At 45.4% G+C, this 17,431-nt stretch overlaps 1 protein-coding gene across 5 annotated transcripts in view; it reads left to right on the forward strand.

The window, feature by feature from the left end:
• SPOP (speckle type POZ protein) overlaps positions 1-17,431 on the forward strand; it is an 83,285-nt gene that overhangs the window by 37,487 nt on the left and 28,367 nt on the right. For 4 of the 5 annotated variants that reach the window (XR_001482452.1, XM_015409219.1, XM_015409222.1 and 1 more), the window contains exons 2-5: positions 10,746-10,886; positions 11,741-11,862; positions 13,001-13,152; positions 13,245-13,372. Coding sequence is in view for 4 of the 5 variants with exons in the window: in XM_015409219.1 (XP_015264705.1) it covers positions 10,809-10,886; positions 11,741-11,862; positions 13,001-13,152; positions 13,245-13,372 (480 nt within the window). In the remaining variant the exon portion in view is untranslated. Of the gene's footprint in view, positions 1-9,950; positions 9,971-10,745; positions 10,887-11,740; positions 11,863-13,000; positions 13,153-13,244; positions 13,373-17,431 lie in introns of those variants that run through there. The other variant, XM_015409223.1, reaches the window with a different exon arrangement.

Here is a 17,431-nt window from a genome sequence, read left to right on the forward strand (position 1 = left end):
CGAAATTTTTTTTAAAACTTTTTGTATTTTTGTGCACACGTGGGGACTGGCCCACGTGTGCACAAACCTCCCCCAGCCCCCCAGCTGCCCCCTCCGTGCTGATTTAGCGATCCGCACGGAGGGGGCAAGTTGGCTATTAGATATATAGATGGAAGTTGGCTGTAGGGTAATAGTAGGGGGCCTAGCTGCAGGGTAAATGGAAAGGAAGAGGCAGAGAGCTGATAGAAAGGAGCAGCTCCTAGCCTCTGGCACTAAGATTTTTCCAGACTTCTCTGCAGCTGTCAGAGCTGGAAATATATTTTAAGAGTAAAGGAGAATAGTGTTGACTTGCAGAATTATTTTGCATCAGACACTAAACACTGCTGTGATGGATGGAGCTCAGTTTTCCAATTTTTCCCCTCCTCCCTTGTTGTGAAAAGCATCCAAAGATAGTTATTCCCTCCTGTGCTTTTAGAGGAGTTGCTGGTGGCTCCTTTCAGAATATAGTTTTGTTCCGTGTTCCCCATGGTTTTTTTTAAAAGCTGTTTTTAAATGTGGCTTTTATTTGTGTATTTATGTGAAGTGCCCTCTGCTTCAAATGGCAGGGTATATGAGTTGCTCGGTAGAAATGTTATTCTTTGAAGGACGAAATGGTGACTGTGCTAAACCACACACAGCATACTTGTTGTAAAAGGCAAACCTGCTGTTTTACCTTGTAAAAGTACCCATGTAAACCATGCATGTCTACATGCCAGATATCCGGGACATACTTTGTGCAAATGTGCCTGGCAGTCTACCTCTAAACAGGCCTTTCTGTCTTTAGGAGTAGGATGAAACCAACACACAATTGGCAAAAGTGCTAGCGGAAGAGGCGCTGAGACTCCATTCCCTCTGGAGCATCTGGCCATCTCCTCCACCATAGCCTGGGGATTCATGTTGACATGTTCTTTTTGAGTTCTCTCTACTGATACTGCTGAAGTGCTCCCTAATGTCATGCAAAGCTAACCATGCTACACCTCCATAATGTTACCCAGAGGAATTCTGGAGACTTGTGTGGAAATTTGTGTGAGCTGGTCTTGGCAGCTGGTCTTATTTCCAGCCAGAGCTTAACCCCAGAGCCTGTTTCCAGTGCTATACATATTTATTTATTTATTTATTTTTCGTATTTGTATCCTGCCCATCCCACAAGCGGGCTCAGAGCGGGTCACATCATCTTTCGACAATGACAATAAAGTTTAAAAGCACAATATAAACATTTAAAATCAGTGTTAGACCTTAGGCTTTTCTGTCTGAGTTCAGGAAGGGCTTTCTGTTAAAAGAAATTTTCCCTGGACCTCCCAGCTCTCGTTTTACTGCACACACACACACACAAAAACAAAGAGAATCTGGCATCTTCACATTCTGGCCCCACTTGGGATGTCTGAGAATAAGCAATGCTTTTAGGTTGTTAATATGGTTATAATGAATAAAAGAAAATGAAGCGCCACGCTGGTTCTTGAGTGATAGTGTGTATCTGGAAACTGGTTTAGGGGGCAGAACTTGAATTCTGGAGTGATGGTTTGTCTCTGGAATCTGGTTTAGGATTCTAAACTTGAATTCGGAATCTCCCATGACAAGTAGTTCTAACCCTAAATTTGGTTCCGGTGCCTAGAAATGTTTTCCAACCCTGATTGAAAATGTTCATTTTCTAGTACTTTAAGAAGTGTGGAAGGACAGGAAGGTACCTCTGAACCTGTACAGAGTTCCCTTCTGCCACCAGTGAGTCTCAGCAAGCTTCTGTGGATCTAGTGGTGTCAAAAGGGTAATGTGAAAGGCTGAGAAGTTGACGCTTGTGGAGAGCTCTTCGCCACAGGAGTCAGGTTAATGGCTCATTCCAAGATGTAATTCGACGCCCTGGCATGGCAATGTATGAAATCTTCTTTTCACAGAGTAGAGGCATGGCAGGTAATGTCTCTGTGCCAGGCTAATCTCGATATCTGCTGTGTTTCTGAAAGCTCTGTTGCCTTTTGAAAAATCTATTTAATTTTCTCCTGGCGATTCAAAACTGTGTTGATAATACTCTTATCAGCTTGCCTTAAGCCAGACTTGTATGGTATGTGCAGATTTGTCTGCTTGTGGGGTGTGTATTTAACATCTTCTACACTAGTTACTTCTAATCCCCCCCCCCCACATCGCTGGGAGAAAAATCTCTTCTTTCCAATTTCCCTTTGTGGGGGAGGGGGGAGATACGTGTTAGAGTTAGTGGCGAAAGCAACTGATAAGGCTTGGATGTGTAATGCAAATATCTTTCCTTTATCTATATATATAACTTAATGAAAATTTACCTTGAGTCTCCCCATCAACTTGTCTCCCCAGGTACTGCCTGACTCTCCCCGGTCCAAAAGATTCCAGATTGGCCATCACCAGATCTATGGCCTTCTCAGTGGTGGCTCCACACTGGTGGAATGAGCTCCCGGAGGACATCAGGGCCCTGTGGGACCTTTTACAGTTCCGCATGGCCTGTAAAATGGAGTTCTTCCACCAGGCCGATTAGGAGCCGCCATTGATGAACAAGCTACTGACAACATCTATTATGGCCCGCATGTTACTGGCACTTTAATGGGATACTGGTCTAGTCATACTGGACCATGTCACGATTGCCGCCTGCACTGCTGTTTGTACTTAATCTGCACTTTATATATTATTGTTGGGATTTTATCTGTGTTTTATTGTAATTTTAACTCATTGTAAGCCGCCTGGAGCCTGCTTGCCAGGCAAGGTGGGCTATAAAGTAAAGGTAAAGGTTCCCTTGCTCGAAAGCCAGTCGAGTCCGACTCTAGGGTTGCGGTGCTCATCTCCGTTTCAAAGCCGAAGAGCCAGCGCTGTCCGAAGACATTTCCGTGGTCATGTGGCCGGCATGACTAAACACCAAGGAGCACGGAATGCTGTTACCTTCCCACCAAAGTGGTACCTATTGATCTACTTGCAATTTCTTGCTTTCGAACTGCTAGGTTGGCAGGAGCTGGAACTAGAGACGGGAGCTCACCCCGTCTTGCGGCACCCGGGTCTTGAACTCCTGAACTACCGACCTTCCACAGCCTGCAGTTCAGCGTCTTAACCACTTGAGCCACTACAGCTCCTAAGGTGGGCTATAAGTCTAAATAAATAAATAATACTCCAGGCTAGTGTTCCCTCTAAGCTGAGTTGGCGTGAGCTAGCTCACAGTTTTTTAGCCTCCAGCTCAGACACTTTTGTCTTAGCTCAGGAAGGACGGCTCCAGAGCAGACTAATGTATGCAGCAGCCAAATCGCTCGCTCACAACTTTCATGCTGGTAGCTCACAAAGTAGAATGTTTGCTCACAAGACTCCACAGCTTAGAGGGAACATTGCTCCAGGCTGGGCCCGCATCTGCTGGAAGGGAGGGTAGGATTGGAGTGAAGGTGAGGGCTTCTAACCTCTAGGTAGTGGCTGGAGATCTCCTGGGGTTACAGCTGATCTCCAGGTGACAGAGATCAGTTCACCTGGAAAAAATGGCTGCTTTGGAAGATGGATTTGATGGCCATTGTACCCTGTTGAACTCCCTCCCTCCCCACCCTCCTCAGCTTCATCTCCAAAGTCTCAAGCTATTTCCCAACCCAGAGCTGGCAACCATAGTGATGATGTTGGGCAGAAGAAAAGTGGCTGCCTCTCAGTGAAGGAAACCGGGGCTGATGAGGGTGTGTGGGGAGTAATTGTAAAGAGCCATTGATGGGAGAGCTCGATTCTGGCCTTAAGTCTGGCCCCAAGTCCCTTTTCTTTCTTTGGACTGGAAAGTGTAACCCTCCTCTTAAGCATGAGTGTAATAAGCTTGGCAGAGCTCTGGGAAGATGTCTGGTAAGGTGCCTGGGGTCTTGCAGCCATGTCATCCTTGGCAGTACAATGCTGTAAAGTTGCCACTTCGAAGGGAAGGTTACTGTTTGTCTTCTTCACGGACTCTGCCTCGCGTCTTAGCCTTACCCTTTGGCAGACGAGCGGATAATGGTATGGAAATGTGGGAATGTAGCTTTGAATCTTCCGTTAACTGATCTTGACTTGCGCGATTAATGGTGCAGTTTCAGTAGTTATTTTGTTTTGTTTACCTCATTTATACCCTGCTATTCCTCCCAATGGGGACCCAAAGTAGCCTACATAATTCTCCTCTCCTCAGAACAGCCTTGGGAGTTTGGTTAGTCTGGGAGAGAGTGACCTGTGTGACTGGTTCTGGGACCTGTTTATATTATCCATACCATGACAGAATGGTGACCGCGGACAAAGCATCAAGAAAGCTTATACGTGGCAGTTCTCAGCTAGTGGCAAATTGCTGGGGGATTAATGACGTTTGCCCAGCGCATTCTCAGGTTGATACTCTCACTTCGTTCTTTGTGCCAAGGTGGTGGGATCAGCAGGCCTGAAGACTTCCCATGGGGGATATATATATCAGGCCTGAGATCGGTAAACATTATAAAGGGCGATATAAATTCTCTTCTTACTGCCTTTTCAAAACGAGCTTATTCCTCAGAGCAGAGGTTTTGTGGAGGGCTGCATTCATTCTTTTGTCATCCTTTAAGATTGTGAAAAATAATAAAGAGGAACAAATATCTCATAACTCGATAGCTGCACATCTGTTTTTTAAAAGAGGTGGTGTCAATTTTTCCACTTGCCACGGATAAAGAATGTGTTTATATCTCGGGGGTCCTGCAGGCTCGCGAGCAGCATCTGAAAATCGTATCAGGAAAGGTAATGAGAACTTGAAACTCGTGTCAGCTTTGATGAGATTGGTTTGACTTTTCTTTTGCCTTCCAAAATTGACATTTTTTTTGTTTCACCCCCCCCCTCATCTGCAGTGCTGTGAGAACATCTGTTTTTTCTTCAGCTTATCTCTCACACCTCTGCTGTTAGTAGCAGGGTTGGTGTTTTGTTTTTTTAATTAGTTTTTGCAAGGCTGGTGGAATGCACATATTTTCTAGCAGCTGCTGGCAGTCGAGTGTGTTAGGGAGTCACTGGGGATAGGAAACGAGTGTGTAATTCACCGGACCTCACAGGACTGTGCCTGTGAGCAGCGTGTATCTCCGCATGGCAGGCAATGCATCGTACGGCAGGTGTGGTCAGATAAGGCTGGCTATTGGGGGGGGGGGAGTCTAACAAGTTATGGCATACTAAGCCAGGGCTTGCCAAATCCCAGGAGCTAGGTCGCCATGGCACCTAGAAATCTCATAGGTAAAGGTAAAGGTTTCCCTTGCTTGAAACAAGCCAGTCAGATCTGACTCTAGGGATGCGGTGCTCATCTCCATTTCCAAGCCGAAGAGCCAGTACTGTCCAAAGATGTTTCCGTGGTCATGTGGCTGGCATGACTAGATGCCAAGGTATATGGAATGCTGTTACTTTCCCTGCGAAGCGGTACCTATTTATCTACTTGCAGTTTCTTGCTTTCAAACTGCTAGGTTGGCAGGAGCTGGGGCCAGAGCTCACTCCATCATGCGGCACTCAGGTCTCAAACTGCTGAACTACCGACCTTCCGGTCTGCAGTTCAGCGTCTTAACCACTTGAGCCACCACAGCCCCTAGAAATCTCATAGCGGCCCCTAATATTTTCAGCAGTGAATTTATCATACAGTCTCTCACATGATCCTCAGAAGTACAAATCTTATCGTTTCACATCAGAATCTGTTTTGCTGTACGATACAAAAATGCATGTGCATGAGGTCCTTGCAATTGCTGGTTTATATGTTAACTTTATACCCTTTGGCAGTGGTACAGGCATTTGTCTCTTAACCAGCTGCTTTCTACACTGGCTGCAATATTCAGTTATATGGAACTTTTTAAAACAATATTGAAATTAAGAAAAAGTGGAGAGTGATGTAGTGATGACAACTTTGGATAGCCTTGTATTTGTTTCTGTAGTACAACACTTTTGTTGTAGCTGTAATAAGATCAAAGGAAACTGTAAATAAGCTAGGATTTGTCTTTGTGGAACTAATAATAAGAAAAACGTGGTTGTTTAAAATACGAAACCCTGAAGGCTGAAAAAGGAGTCCGGCTGCTGAATTTTTGGGCTGGCTCCTCAAGCCAGGGCAAATCTGGCATGGCCTGTACTAAGAAAGGAACCTACAGTCTTTTAAAATTTGAGCTGATTCTGTGTGTATTGGTGGATTTGCCTTGAGGAGCAAATCGAAGGACTTTAATTGAGCTGCGGAGTTTGCCACCCACCTGCTTTGTTGTAGCAAGTACCAACTAGATCTCCAAGCCAGCATCCACATGGTCACCCTCTTCTGTACCATGTTCACAACCACTGCTGAAGGGTGCACATGGATGGGGTGTGGATTTATTTATTTAAAACTTTTAGGCTGCCTTTCCACCCAATTCAAGTGACAAACATTAAAACATTTCAGGCAACAAAACACATTTAAAGGAGAGAGAGAGAATTAGAGATGTGAAGGCCCGGAAAAAACCCAGAAAAAGCCTTTTTTGTTTTTTCCCGAAAAATTGGAAAAATTGAAAAAAGAAAAGAAAAGAAATTGATTATGGAACGTTTTATTTTAACATGATGAATAAAATATTTTAAGACAAGGTGTTCAAATATTTTCCAAATCATTTCTAATATATATATATATATATGGTATCTCTAATTTCTGTGCACTGAGGACAAGCAAGTCCTAGGTTACAAACTGAACTCTCCAATGCAAGAACAAGATGCATTTCTTCCTTTAGGAGGTGCGATTGTAAGAAGAAAGTAAAAAAGTTTCAGTTTGGTTTTTGCATGTGGTTGGGTATTCTGTTTGTAATAATTGTTTGGATACACTATATTTTTAATATGCTAGTTGTGATAATTTCATGCCAAGTAAAAATGCCCATAGTCATTTTTTATGTTCCTAAAGTAACAGAATGACTTTCAATCTAGAAAAGACAAAAGAAATGCTAATGTAGATTTTTTTTCCCAATTTTTCCGAAAATTTCCGTTTTCCCCCGAAAACCCCCGGAAAAAACCCGGGTTTTTTTCCGAGCTTCAAAATTTCCAGAAATGTTACATCTTTAGAGAGAATATATATAAACACGTAAAGTTATAAAATACAAACATGGAGGAGGCCAGTGAGAGTTAGTGAGGGAAGATGATAGACAGAGAGACTAGTCTTCCTGGGGAGGGACTTACAGTGTTTTAATGCCACAACCAAGAAGGCACTTTCTCAGGTTATTGCCCATCTAGCCTCAGATGGCCGGAGTGCCCGAAGTAGGGTCTCTGAAGGTGACCACCAAGTGGCTGGGTAAATTCATATGGGAATGGGTGGTCTTAAGCTATGCTGGTGTAGGGCTTTAAAGGTCAGTGCCAGCACCTTGAATTGGCCCTGGAAGGAAATGGGGACCCAGTGCAGACGGAAAAAGACTGGAGCGATATGGTCCCTACAGCCCAATTCAGTCTGCATTCTGGCTGTAGCATTTTGTACCACTTGTAGCTGCCCCTCATAGAGTACATTGCAGTGATCTAGATGTTACCTTCATAGAGCTAGGAGTAAAAATGAGTCTGCTGTGTTGCCACCATCGGAGAGAAGCGGGACAGGGTGGACAATCACCCTGTCGGCTAGGCAAGGCCATGTTTCTCACTATTTCACATCTGTTGAATTTGCCTGCCTTTCCTTCAGTCTGTTGTCTCTTGCTAGTGAACATTCAGCTGTGATATCTTTGGGGCAGTGGCCTGGGGCGTTGGTATTTTTCTTTTGCTTAAGTCATTCTGCAAAAGCACAGTCTCCATTGCCACTGCTGAACAGCAACAGTGGTCCACAGTCTTCCTGAAATACCAAGCAGGCTGGAGTGCGGGCTCAGTCAATAATGGGATTGGCTATTTGGCTGATGAGAGAGAGAGAGACAGAAAAAGACTTTGTCCAACTATCAGTTATTCATCAGATATTTTTAAAGCATTCACACTTATTAGAACAGCAAAAGAAAGTTGCTTCAGATACGGACAGGTTTATGCTAATTGCAAAAACAAGTTTGATAACTGTTTTGAAACAATGCCATTTTTGTAGGATTGTAATGAATTTTAACAGATAAGGTTTCTATAGATTTCAACGATTCACTGAACAGTTCTTTTTGGCTTTGATCCTGGAACAGCAGCCACAGTCTATAGCTACAATATAATGAAAGTAAAACAAACAAAATAGCAGTAACTACCAAAGAAACTCCCCAAAACCCAATTACTCCAGTTTTTAAAGGCAGTTGAACTAAGCAGGTAGTGTCCTGTTTTCAGATGTCTGCAGATACAGCTGGTGGTCAGGAGGAGAGGCTTTGCTGTGTATATAGGTTTGCCTCAGTGGCTGCAAGACTAGGGGGGCAAGCTGGCCCTGCTCCACCCCCTGCTCACATAAGGCCAGAAACAACCATTTACGAAGAGGAGAAGGGTTGGTTTTTATACCCCATTTTTCACTACCCTAAGGAGTCTCAAAACAGCTAACAATCAATTTCCCTTTCTTTTCCCATAACAGGCACCTTGTGAAACACCAAGTAATTTTCTTTTTAAGTATTTGAAGGGCTGTCACTTAGAGGAGGGCAGGGAGCTGTTCCTGTTGGCAGCAGAGGGTAGGACTCGCAAGACTGGGTTTAAATTAAGGGTGGGAAGGTACCGGCTGGATATTAGGAAAATCTTTTGTACATTAAGAGTTGTCCAACAGTCGAATCAGCTGCCTAAGGGTTGTGAGCTCCCCCTTATTGGCAATCTTTAAGCAGCGGCTGGACAAACACTAGTCAGGGATGCTTTGGGCTGATCCTGCATTGAGCAGGAAGTATGGCCCCTTCCAACTCTGTGATTCTATGATTCTATGAGGTAGTGGTTCTGAGTGAACTGTGGCTGGCCCAAGGTCACCCAACAGGCTTTGTGTGGAGGAGTAGCTCAAGATAGGTAGCTGTGTTAGTCTGTCTGTAGCAGTAGAAAATAGCAAAAGTCCAGTAGCACCTTAAAGACTAACAAAATATGTGGCAGGGTATCTGAAGAAGTGAGCAGTGACTCACAAAAGTTCATACCCTGCCATATGTTTTGTTAGTCTTTATGGTGCCACTGGACTCTTGCTCTTTTCTACCACAGAGGAGTAGGGAATCAAACACACTTTTCCAGATTAGAGTCTGCCGCTCTTAACCACTATACCACTCTGGCTGCCAGCTACATACTGGCTTCCTTAACTCATGGAATGTTTGACTGCAGTCAGTCAGTTGACTTGTATATCAAACTGAGAACACAGGATTGCGTCCAAGCCAGTTGGGCTTCTTTTGCAATACAACCTGAGCCTTTGCTGGCTGCTGCTGGCAGACTGAAAAGCTTTTCAGTTGCTAGATTGGACCTGAGTCTCCATGAAACATCAGTTTGCATTTGAAAACAAAAAACTGGATTATGGTGTGACCTGCAGTGGTCCATGGAACCCCTCTATCCAAGTCCTCTGCTGTTGTTAATTGAGAGCCGGTGTAGTGTGGTGTTTAAGAGTGGGGACTGTAATCTGGAGAAGTGGGTCTGATTCCCCACTCCTCCTCCATAGGAAGCCTGCTGGGTGAACCTCGGCCAGTCGCAGTTCTCTCAGAACTCTCTCAGCCCACCTGCCTCACAAGGTTTCTGTTGTGGGGAGAGGAGGGGAAGGCGATTATAAGCCCCTTGGGGACTCCGTAAGTTAAAGTAAAGGTAAAGGTTCCCTTGCTTGAAAGCCAGTCGAATCCGACTCTAGGGTTGCGGTGCTCATCTCCGTTTCAAAGCCGAAGAGCCAGCGCTGTCCGAAGACGTTTCCGTCGTCATGTGGCCGGCATGACTAAACACCAAGGCGCACGGAACGCTGTTACCTTCCCACCGAAGTGGTACCTATTGATCTTGCAATTTCTTGCTTTCGAACTGCTAGGTTGGCAGGAGCTGGAACTAGAGACGGGAGCGGCACACTCGGGTCTCGAACTGCTGAACTACCGACCTTCCACAGCCTGCAGTTCAGCATCTTAACCACTTGACCCACTGCACCATAAGTTAAAGCGGGGTATAAAAACCTACTGTTCTTCTTCATTATCCTGTTATCTTCCCCCTGCCCAATAATTCACTTCTGTAGTCCAAAAGAAAAATATGCAGTCGTCCAGATGCATGTTTCCCATCTGGCTCTTGGTGATTTTCCTTCTTGTTTACATAGTCAAGCTCTCTGGAGAAGTTTGCAGCTGTCCTTGCATTGCATGATTTGAGCACCAGTTTGTTGGTAAAGCTGCAGCACTGATTCGGCCTCCAGCCCTGTCTCACTGTGTGTGGCTCTTTGGGAATCATTCTCTCTCATCCTCAGTTCCCCATCTGTAACAGGGAGTTGTGGAGATCAGCAGTGGCAGTGATACTGTTCACTCTGTAGGTTGCAAAAAAAAATAAAAAAAAAAAATCCCTGCTCCCTCCCATCTCCCTCAATTAAATATGCTGAAGAAGTCCAGCAGTAGGAGGAATGTAGGGTGATGGATGGGGCTGCAGAAATCTTAGGTGTCTAACAACTTGATGCAGACTCTTAGGAATTGGAAATGCTTTCCCAGCACTAGTGACAGACAGCCTGGTCTTGGCAGGACTTCATTAGGAGTAATATGGTTAACCTAGCATAACACATGCCAAATGAAGTATATACTAAAGATGGGAAGAATGGAGAGGAGCAGATGATGAAGCCGTGAGAAGCAAAAAAACAGCAAATCTAGAACTGTCGAATTTTGCTGTGTGGGCACAACTGCTGTTCTGTTCTGTTTTGTTTTTAAACTCCCCTTCTGCCTGCTTTTCATCTGGTCCATCAGGGTGAAGACTGTGGGTACAGATTTCCTTAACCTGTGAAATCCTGTTCGACCTCCAAACTGGCGATGTCAAGGGTACCGAGTCCACCTCCTCCGGCAGAAATGTCAAGTGGACCTGTTGCTGAGAGCTGGTGTTACACTCAAGTAAGTCTGTAACGGGTTTCTTCTGGTTTTGCCTTGTCACAGGGAAAAGAATATTGGGTAAATGGTCTTTGTACGATCAATTCACTTGTCCCCCGTCTGAAAGCCCTTAAAACTTGGCTTTCTTTGTGTGCATGATGACATTTGAACAAGGTATGTGAATGTTTTATAATCAAGAGAGGTCTTAAAGATAGTGAAGGATCCATAAGGGCAAAGGTTTCCTCAGAGAGGAAGCCTCTGATGTGAAAATCCAATGGTTGAATGAAAACCCAAACTTTCTTAAAACATGTACAAACTCTGAATCCTTTTGGATTCAAAGAAAGAAAGAAAGAAAAAACCCTGAACACACTGGCAGTCTAAGACCTCCGGTGTTCTTTCTGTGGACTTTTGGTTCCTTCCAATAGCTTTCTGTTTTCTTCTGTTAGGCGTAGTTATTCCTGTGACTCATGAGATCTGCAAGCTTGCTGCAAAAATCACAGTAGGTTCCCAGATATCTCCCCTCCCCAAGTAAATGTACCAGGTTCATAGCCAGGGGCATCTCTCTCTTGATCTGGTTTCAGAACCCATGAATCGTGGGCCAAAATCTCCTCTTAATCTCTGCATGAGAGCAATGGGGCGGCTGTGGCAGATTCAAGCTGCCCCGTACCAAATTCTCATGGACCACTTTTCGTGTTCCTAGGGAATGGTGAAGTACCAGCAATAGCATAACGTTTCCTCAATCCCTGATATAATGAAAGGTAGTTGCTCAGATTTAGTAACACTGGTGGTATTTTTTCGTGTTCTTCCATTCAAGCATCATGTTCTTTGCAACTCTGCATCTGAGCCACTAGTTAGTCTTGTCAATGTTTTCTTCTAAGATTAAAGTGGTCAAATTCTCCTACATGTGGACCATCAACAACTTCAGTTTTTGCCGGGAGGAAATGGGCGAGGTCATCAAAAGTTCAACCTTTTCATCGGGAGCTAACGATAAATTGAAATGGTAGGTAAAGATAAATTGAAATGGTAGGTAAGGACTGTTACGAGAAATGTTCCGCTGTAATGTGCAGTGGTGAATAGCAAGACAAAGCGTGTGGTGTTAAATGTGGGATCAAAACCCAAGCTTGGTTATAGAGTCAGTGAGAGGCTCCAGACAGGTAACTTGCTTGGCCTTAACACTGTTCTCTGTAAAATGGAGCAATAATGATCTAACTTGCTGATTCGTCACAAGGATGAGAACTTCTGAGCTTTATGGTAAGCTGAAGATCTCATTTGACCAGTATGCTTTAGGGCAGCATCCCAGAAGTCTCCCATAATGTGCCTACGAAATTTCATAGGATATGTTGGAAGGAGGAGCAAAATACCATCTTGTCTAAATGGCCTGAAGCAGTACAGGGCCTTTGACCCAGCAATCCAGGCCACAGACACACCGCAAGAACAGATGGCTCAAACAAATGAAGACAGCCACATTTATAGAGGAATGAGGAGAAATCAAGGGTCTCTGGTCTGTCTGCACTGTGAGAAAATTCTGTCCTGAATCCCCAAATATGTGATCAGTTATAAGTATGCATAAAGCTGCCCCATACCAAAGGACCCCAAGGCAAAGCAGATCAATATTTTGTCTATTTTGGGGCATTAGGGACAACTCAGACTGATGTGTGGAGGTGGGAACTGGGGAAGAGAGAGACAAAAAAATGCTCTAATTCCACTCGTTTTGTTTTGGCATCTGTACTGGGTAGCCATTGTAAGTTATGGGCCTACTTTCCTCTGCCCTGTAAGTCTTTGTTCCCCCCCATGTACAACCAATCTATATGGAGACTTGGCTTTTGCCAGCTGTTTGGGTTCACTGGCTAGGTATGCATGATTGTAAGGTGGGGTAGAGAAGAAAACAAGTGAAGTTGCCTTATACTGAACCAGACCATTGGTCCATTGAGGTCAGTATTGTCTACTCAGACTGGCAGCAGCTCTCCAGGGTCTCAGGAAGAGGTCTTTCCTATCACCTACTCCCTGTTCCTTTTTTTCTAACTAGAGGTGCCAGGGATTGAACCTGGGACCTTCTGCATGCCAAGCAGAAGCTCTTCCACTGAGCCACAGCCCTTCCCCCTTCATTGGAGATGAAGCATGTTTTTGTGCTGTTGCAGGTGTTTGCGTGTGAACCCAAAGGGCTTGGACGAAGAGAGTAAAGATTACCTTTCGCTCTACCTGTTGTTGGTCAGCTGTCCAAAGAGTGAAGTCAGAGCCAAATTCAAGTTCTCCATCTTGAATGCAAAAGGGGAGGAAACGAAAGCAATGGGTATGCAGAGGTGGTGTTGGGTGGTACTTTGTGTTTTTGATCGGCTAATTTTTTTGAGGGGGGGGAAGTCATCCTATCCTGTATGTTTTCAGAGAGCCAGCGAGCCTATCGGTTTGTGCAAGGCAAAGACTGGGGCTTCAAGAAGTTTATTAGGAGAGATTTTCTCTTGGATGAGGCCAACGGACTCCTTCCAGATGATAAGCTCACTCTCTTCTGTGAGGTAAGGAGGGAAATGTTGCAGAATCTTTCAGTTATCTACACCGGGGGCTGGGGGGGGGGCTGGGAAGCAAACACATCTTCCTAAATATACTTGGATTCTCCTTTCTAAAGATTCCTGCCCTCTAAGCTCCTTCTATGGCTCCAATCCTTTGTTCATCATTTATGTTGCCTTTAACCTGCCTTTCTCCAGAGAGCCCGGGGTCCAGTATACATGGTTCTTCCCTCCTCCATTTTATCAACACAACAACAATGTTGGGTAGCTTCAGCAGAATACATGTGGCTTCGTGTGGGTGGAGATGTGAACCCAGGCCTGCCAAATCCTCGTCTGGCACACTAAACCACCCTACCACACTGTTTTTGTTGTTTCAAATCTCTCTCCTGCTGTTGGGTTGGATCCAGACTAAATTTCCATTTAACCAGAGGAGAGTTTTTCCTGTCTCTACCCTCCCACTGAGCTCTGCATCATGCTGCAATAGGAGACAAGGAATCCTGAGGCTGACATGGTGGGGAGGTCTGTAGGCAGGAAGGGGGAATGGGAGGGAACTTGCGAAATTTAGCCTGGATCTAACCAGTGTTCCCACTATTTCCCCCCCCTTACTGAGCAGAGCAGTTCACGTCCTGAGCAGAATGTAACTGCTGCAATCTTAATGTGGGCACTGGGCGGTGCAAGACCCTGCGCGGCTCCAGGTTGCTGCTGAGCGGGGCTTCCAGTGTTAATGAGTGGCCGCTCGTGCGCACAACTTAGAGGGAACATTGGATCCAACCCAACATGTGATGGAGGTAGGCAGGCAAAATTTGCTCCATTTGCCTGTGTTCAGAGTCAGAAAGGAATTTGGCTAGTGAGCCTGAGGGTTCTATTGTATACCTTCCCCTCTCTCCCCCAAGAGGGTCTGGGATTGGCTCACTTTCATGAGTTGTCCAGAGTTTATTGCTGTAAGTAGCGTTTCCCCCCTCTTTTGCTACCACACTTTCTTGTGGCACACTATGAACAATGGCCAGTGGAGAAGCTGGTGGTTGGGTCAGCCCAGCTTTGCTAATCTGGTTAGACAAGGTGGTCTTTCTGCTACCCCAGTAACACTAAGTGATCCTTCAGGACCCCTCTTGAAGTAGAAGGGGTCTTCAAAGGCATTTGTTGGAGGGGAAAGACTGTGAACCTGGGAAGGTTCAGGAAACCCAAAGTTGTGCACAGAAATGAAAAACTCACACCGGCTTTTGCTGATGTTGAGAGGTTTTCCTACCATTTGGGCAGGTGTGCCAGATGCTCAGCTAACTTATTTCTCCTCCTCTGTTGGCCACAGGTGCCTGCAGCTGTGCTTCAACTTAGCAGGAATAGATGGTGTATGGCTTCTTTCTTGTTTTGTTTTGGAGGTTGTTGTGTTTTTTTTGCTCTGCAGATGCTCTCTGAGGACTCTGTAACATTTGGTGAACTGAAAGACTATTGCGGGGGTTACTGTTTCCTTTCAAACCTGAATAATCACAGGGGAACAGTGTTTTATGCTGGTCTCTTTCAAGAAAATTTCCCTTCTGTTCTTCTGTAGCTCCTCCCCTCCCCCTGTCAACCTGCTTCAGTAGCACAGGCTTGGTTGGTGGTCAGGTTCAGAGCTGATCATGTCGAGCAGTCACCCTTCTATGGGACTGCCTGCAAAGCTGTGTTGGGATCCCTGAGGTGTATGTTACAAGGGTGGGCGTAGCTGCTGCCTGGGCTCTTGGTATGCGGAGATTGCACTGCGGTATCAGACACAGATTCCTGAGGATCTTAGTTTTGATTTAATACCTTACCAAGACAGGATTTTGTTTTTAAGCCCTTAACAACAGCAAAGATACTGGCCGTGATCCCTCTTTAGTTGTTTAAACACACGCTTAATTTTTTCTGTTGAAATCGTTGAGTCAAGAGTACTTAACGTTAGCTGAGTCATGCTCCAGGCTTTTAGATAAATAGATATGAGCAATGGCTGGCATAGTTCCCAAAAGCCAGCAGCTTGCTGAACGGGCCATGTAGACTTGCAGGGAAACTCATCAGAGAGGACTTGGAACCCTAGTTTGTGCTGGATTGTGTATAGGGATAGCCCCGTAGCAGGATTTGTCGCCTTCTGGCAAAGATTTTTCCCCCCTGAAGAGTTAAATGGCAGGAAGTCTTTTAGTTCCTCCTAGCCAGGGTGATGATGTTGAGGGCTTGCAACAGACGGCAGAGTCTTCCTTCATGCCCTGCATGCAAATTTCTGATGGAGTCATAATGGTTGACCAGTGGTGTAGCCACATGTGCTGTGCACTTGCCTCTTCTGTTTCTTCTCTGTTGTATTCCTTTTAATAAGTTTACTCCTCCATTCTTGAGGGCCAGAGTTGGCACCCCTGGTGGTGGAAAGTGCCATCAGGTTGCAGTTGACTTATATCAATCCGGTAGGGTTTTAAGGCAAGAGATCAACAAAGGTGGTTTGCCATTGCCTTCCTCTGCTAGCAACCCTGGACTCCCTTGGTTGTCTCCTGTCCAACTAACTTGGGTTGACCTGCTTTACTTCTAAGATCTGACGAGCTTGGGCCATCCAGTTGACTCTTCGTAGGTTTGCATTGGGCAGTTTCAGGTTGATTTCAGAGCCGTTTCTGATTCGGAATAGGTTTCATTTCCATGCCACTTTGACCATTGCTTGACGCTTTTTCTCACTGAACAGCCCCTGGAGTGAAAAGGACAAGGAATTGTCATGCCCTTTACTATTCAAATGCTGCATTGAAATGGGCCTGAAGAGCCTTCTGGGTAAAAAGCTCCCTTCTGAATAGCCCTTTGCTTCATGTAGGAAGGTTGAAAATCTGCTTCCTAGTCTTTAAAAGAGGCTTGTTCTAAGCATGTGAGCTCCTACACCAACTAAATTGGATCTTCACTTTGGTTCTGCTTGTGCGGAGGCTTCTGTCCACAACCAGGCTCAGAAAAGAATGTGTTTAATGGCACTGGGTGAATACAATGGGCCACAGAGGGTAACTTACCAAAGTGTGTCATCACTTAGCAGGGGGTATGCCGTACCCTGCGTAAAAAAGAGAACTGTACCAAACATCCACACCTGATCAAAAACCTGGGGAGTCAAAAGATTGGATTCCCTGGTCTGTATATGCCCACTTGATAAATGGCCATTGACTGCCCACTATAAGGTTTTTGCCTTTTTCTGGGATTTGTGGCTTAATAAATGTGCTTGTGCCATCACAGGCTATGTGGCAATCAGTAAGGACAGATGCCCTGTAATTGTCTCGTGGCACACATTGGGTCATCTGCATTGTGTTGGCTGATCTGTAGGGGTTGGATGGCCTTTTGTTGGAGGTCAGCAGCACAGACTTCTCCGGACTGGGGTGGAACCTAGAAACCCACATCGGAAGAATCTGCTCTGCTGTATTTTAGGTCTGATTTAAAATGACATAACTGTGTTACGTTGCATGCGCCCACTGTCATGTGGAGATCGGGCCACAGCACCTGCCATCCTGGTGTGTGTGTAAAATTAGCACGCTAGTGCAGTGCTTTCCCACATTACATGTCTTTGGTAGGTGCTGCGGGTCAGATTTGAATGAGGTACGAGAAATGTGTCGTGTCCCATGAATAAGCTCTTCCTGCCCTGGCAGCATCATACTTAAATCAGACCGTATTATTTGCAGAGGGGAAAAAACATACTCTACTGCCTCAGAAGGACTCTGGGTGGGGTTTTTTTTGGTGGTGGTGGTGGCTGGCTTGTGTTTTGTTGTCTTTACTGCCATGCCTCTTGTAGGCTTTCCCCTCGTGGAACAGCCTGCCTGAGGAGGTCAAGAAGAAGAAGAAGAAGAAGAAGAAGAAGAGATTGGATTTATACCCCGCCCTTCACTTGGAGTCTCAGAGCGGCTTACAAACTCCTTTCCCTTCCCCTCCCCACAACAGACACCCTGTGAGGTGGGTGGGGCTGAGAGAGCTCTGGCAGAAACTGCTCTTTTTCAAGGACAACTGTGCCAGAGCTTGTGACTGACCCAAGGTCACATCAGCAGGTGCAAATGGAGGAGTGGGGAATCGAACCCGGGTCTCCCAGATTAGAGTCCGCACACTTAACCCCTA

The sequence above is a fragment of the Gekko japonicus genome, unplaced genomic scaffold (genome assembly GCF_001447785.1).
Source record: "Gekko japonicus isolate JY-2015 unplaced genomic scaffold, Gekko_japonicus_V1.1 scaffold240, whole genome shotgun sequence".
Lineage (NCBI taxonomy): Eukaryota > Metazoa > Chordata > Lepidosauria > Squamata > Gekkonidae > Gekko > Gekko japonicus.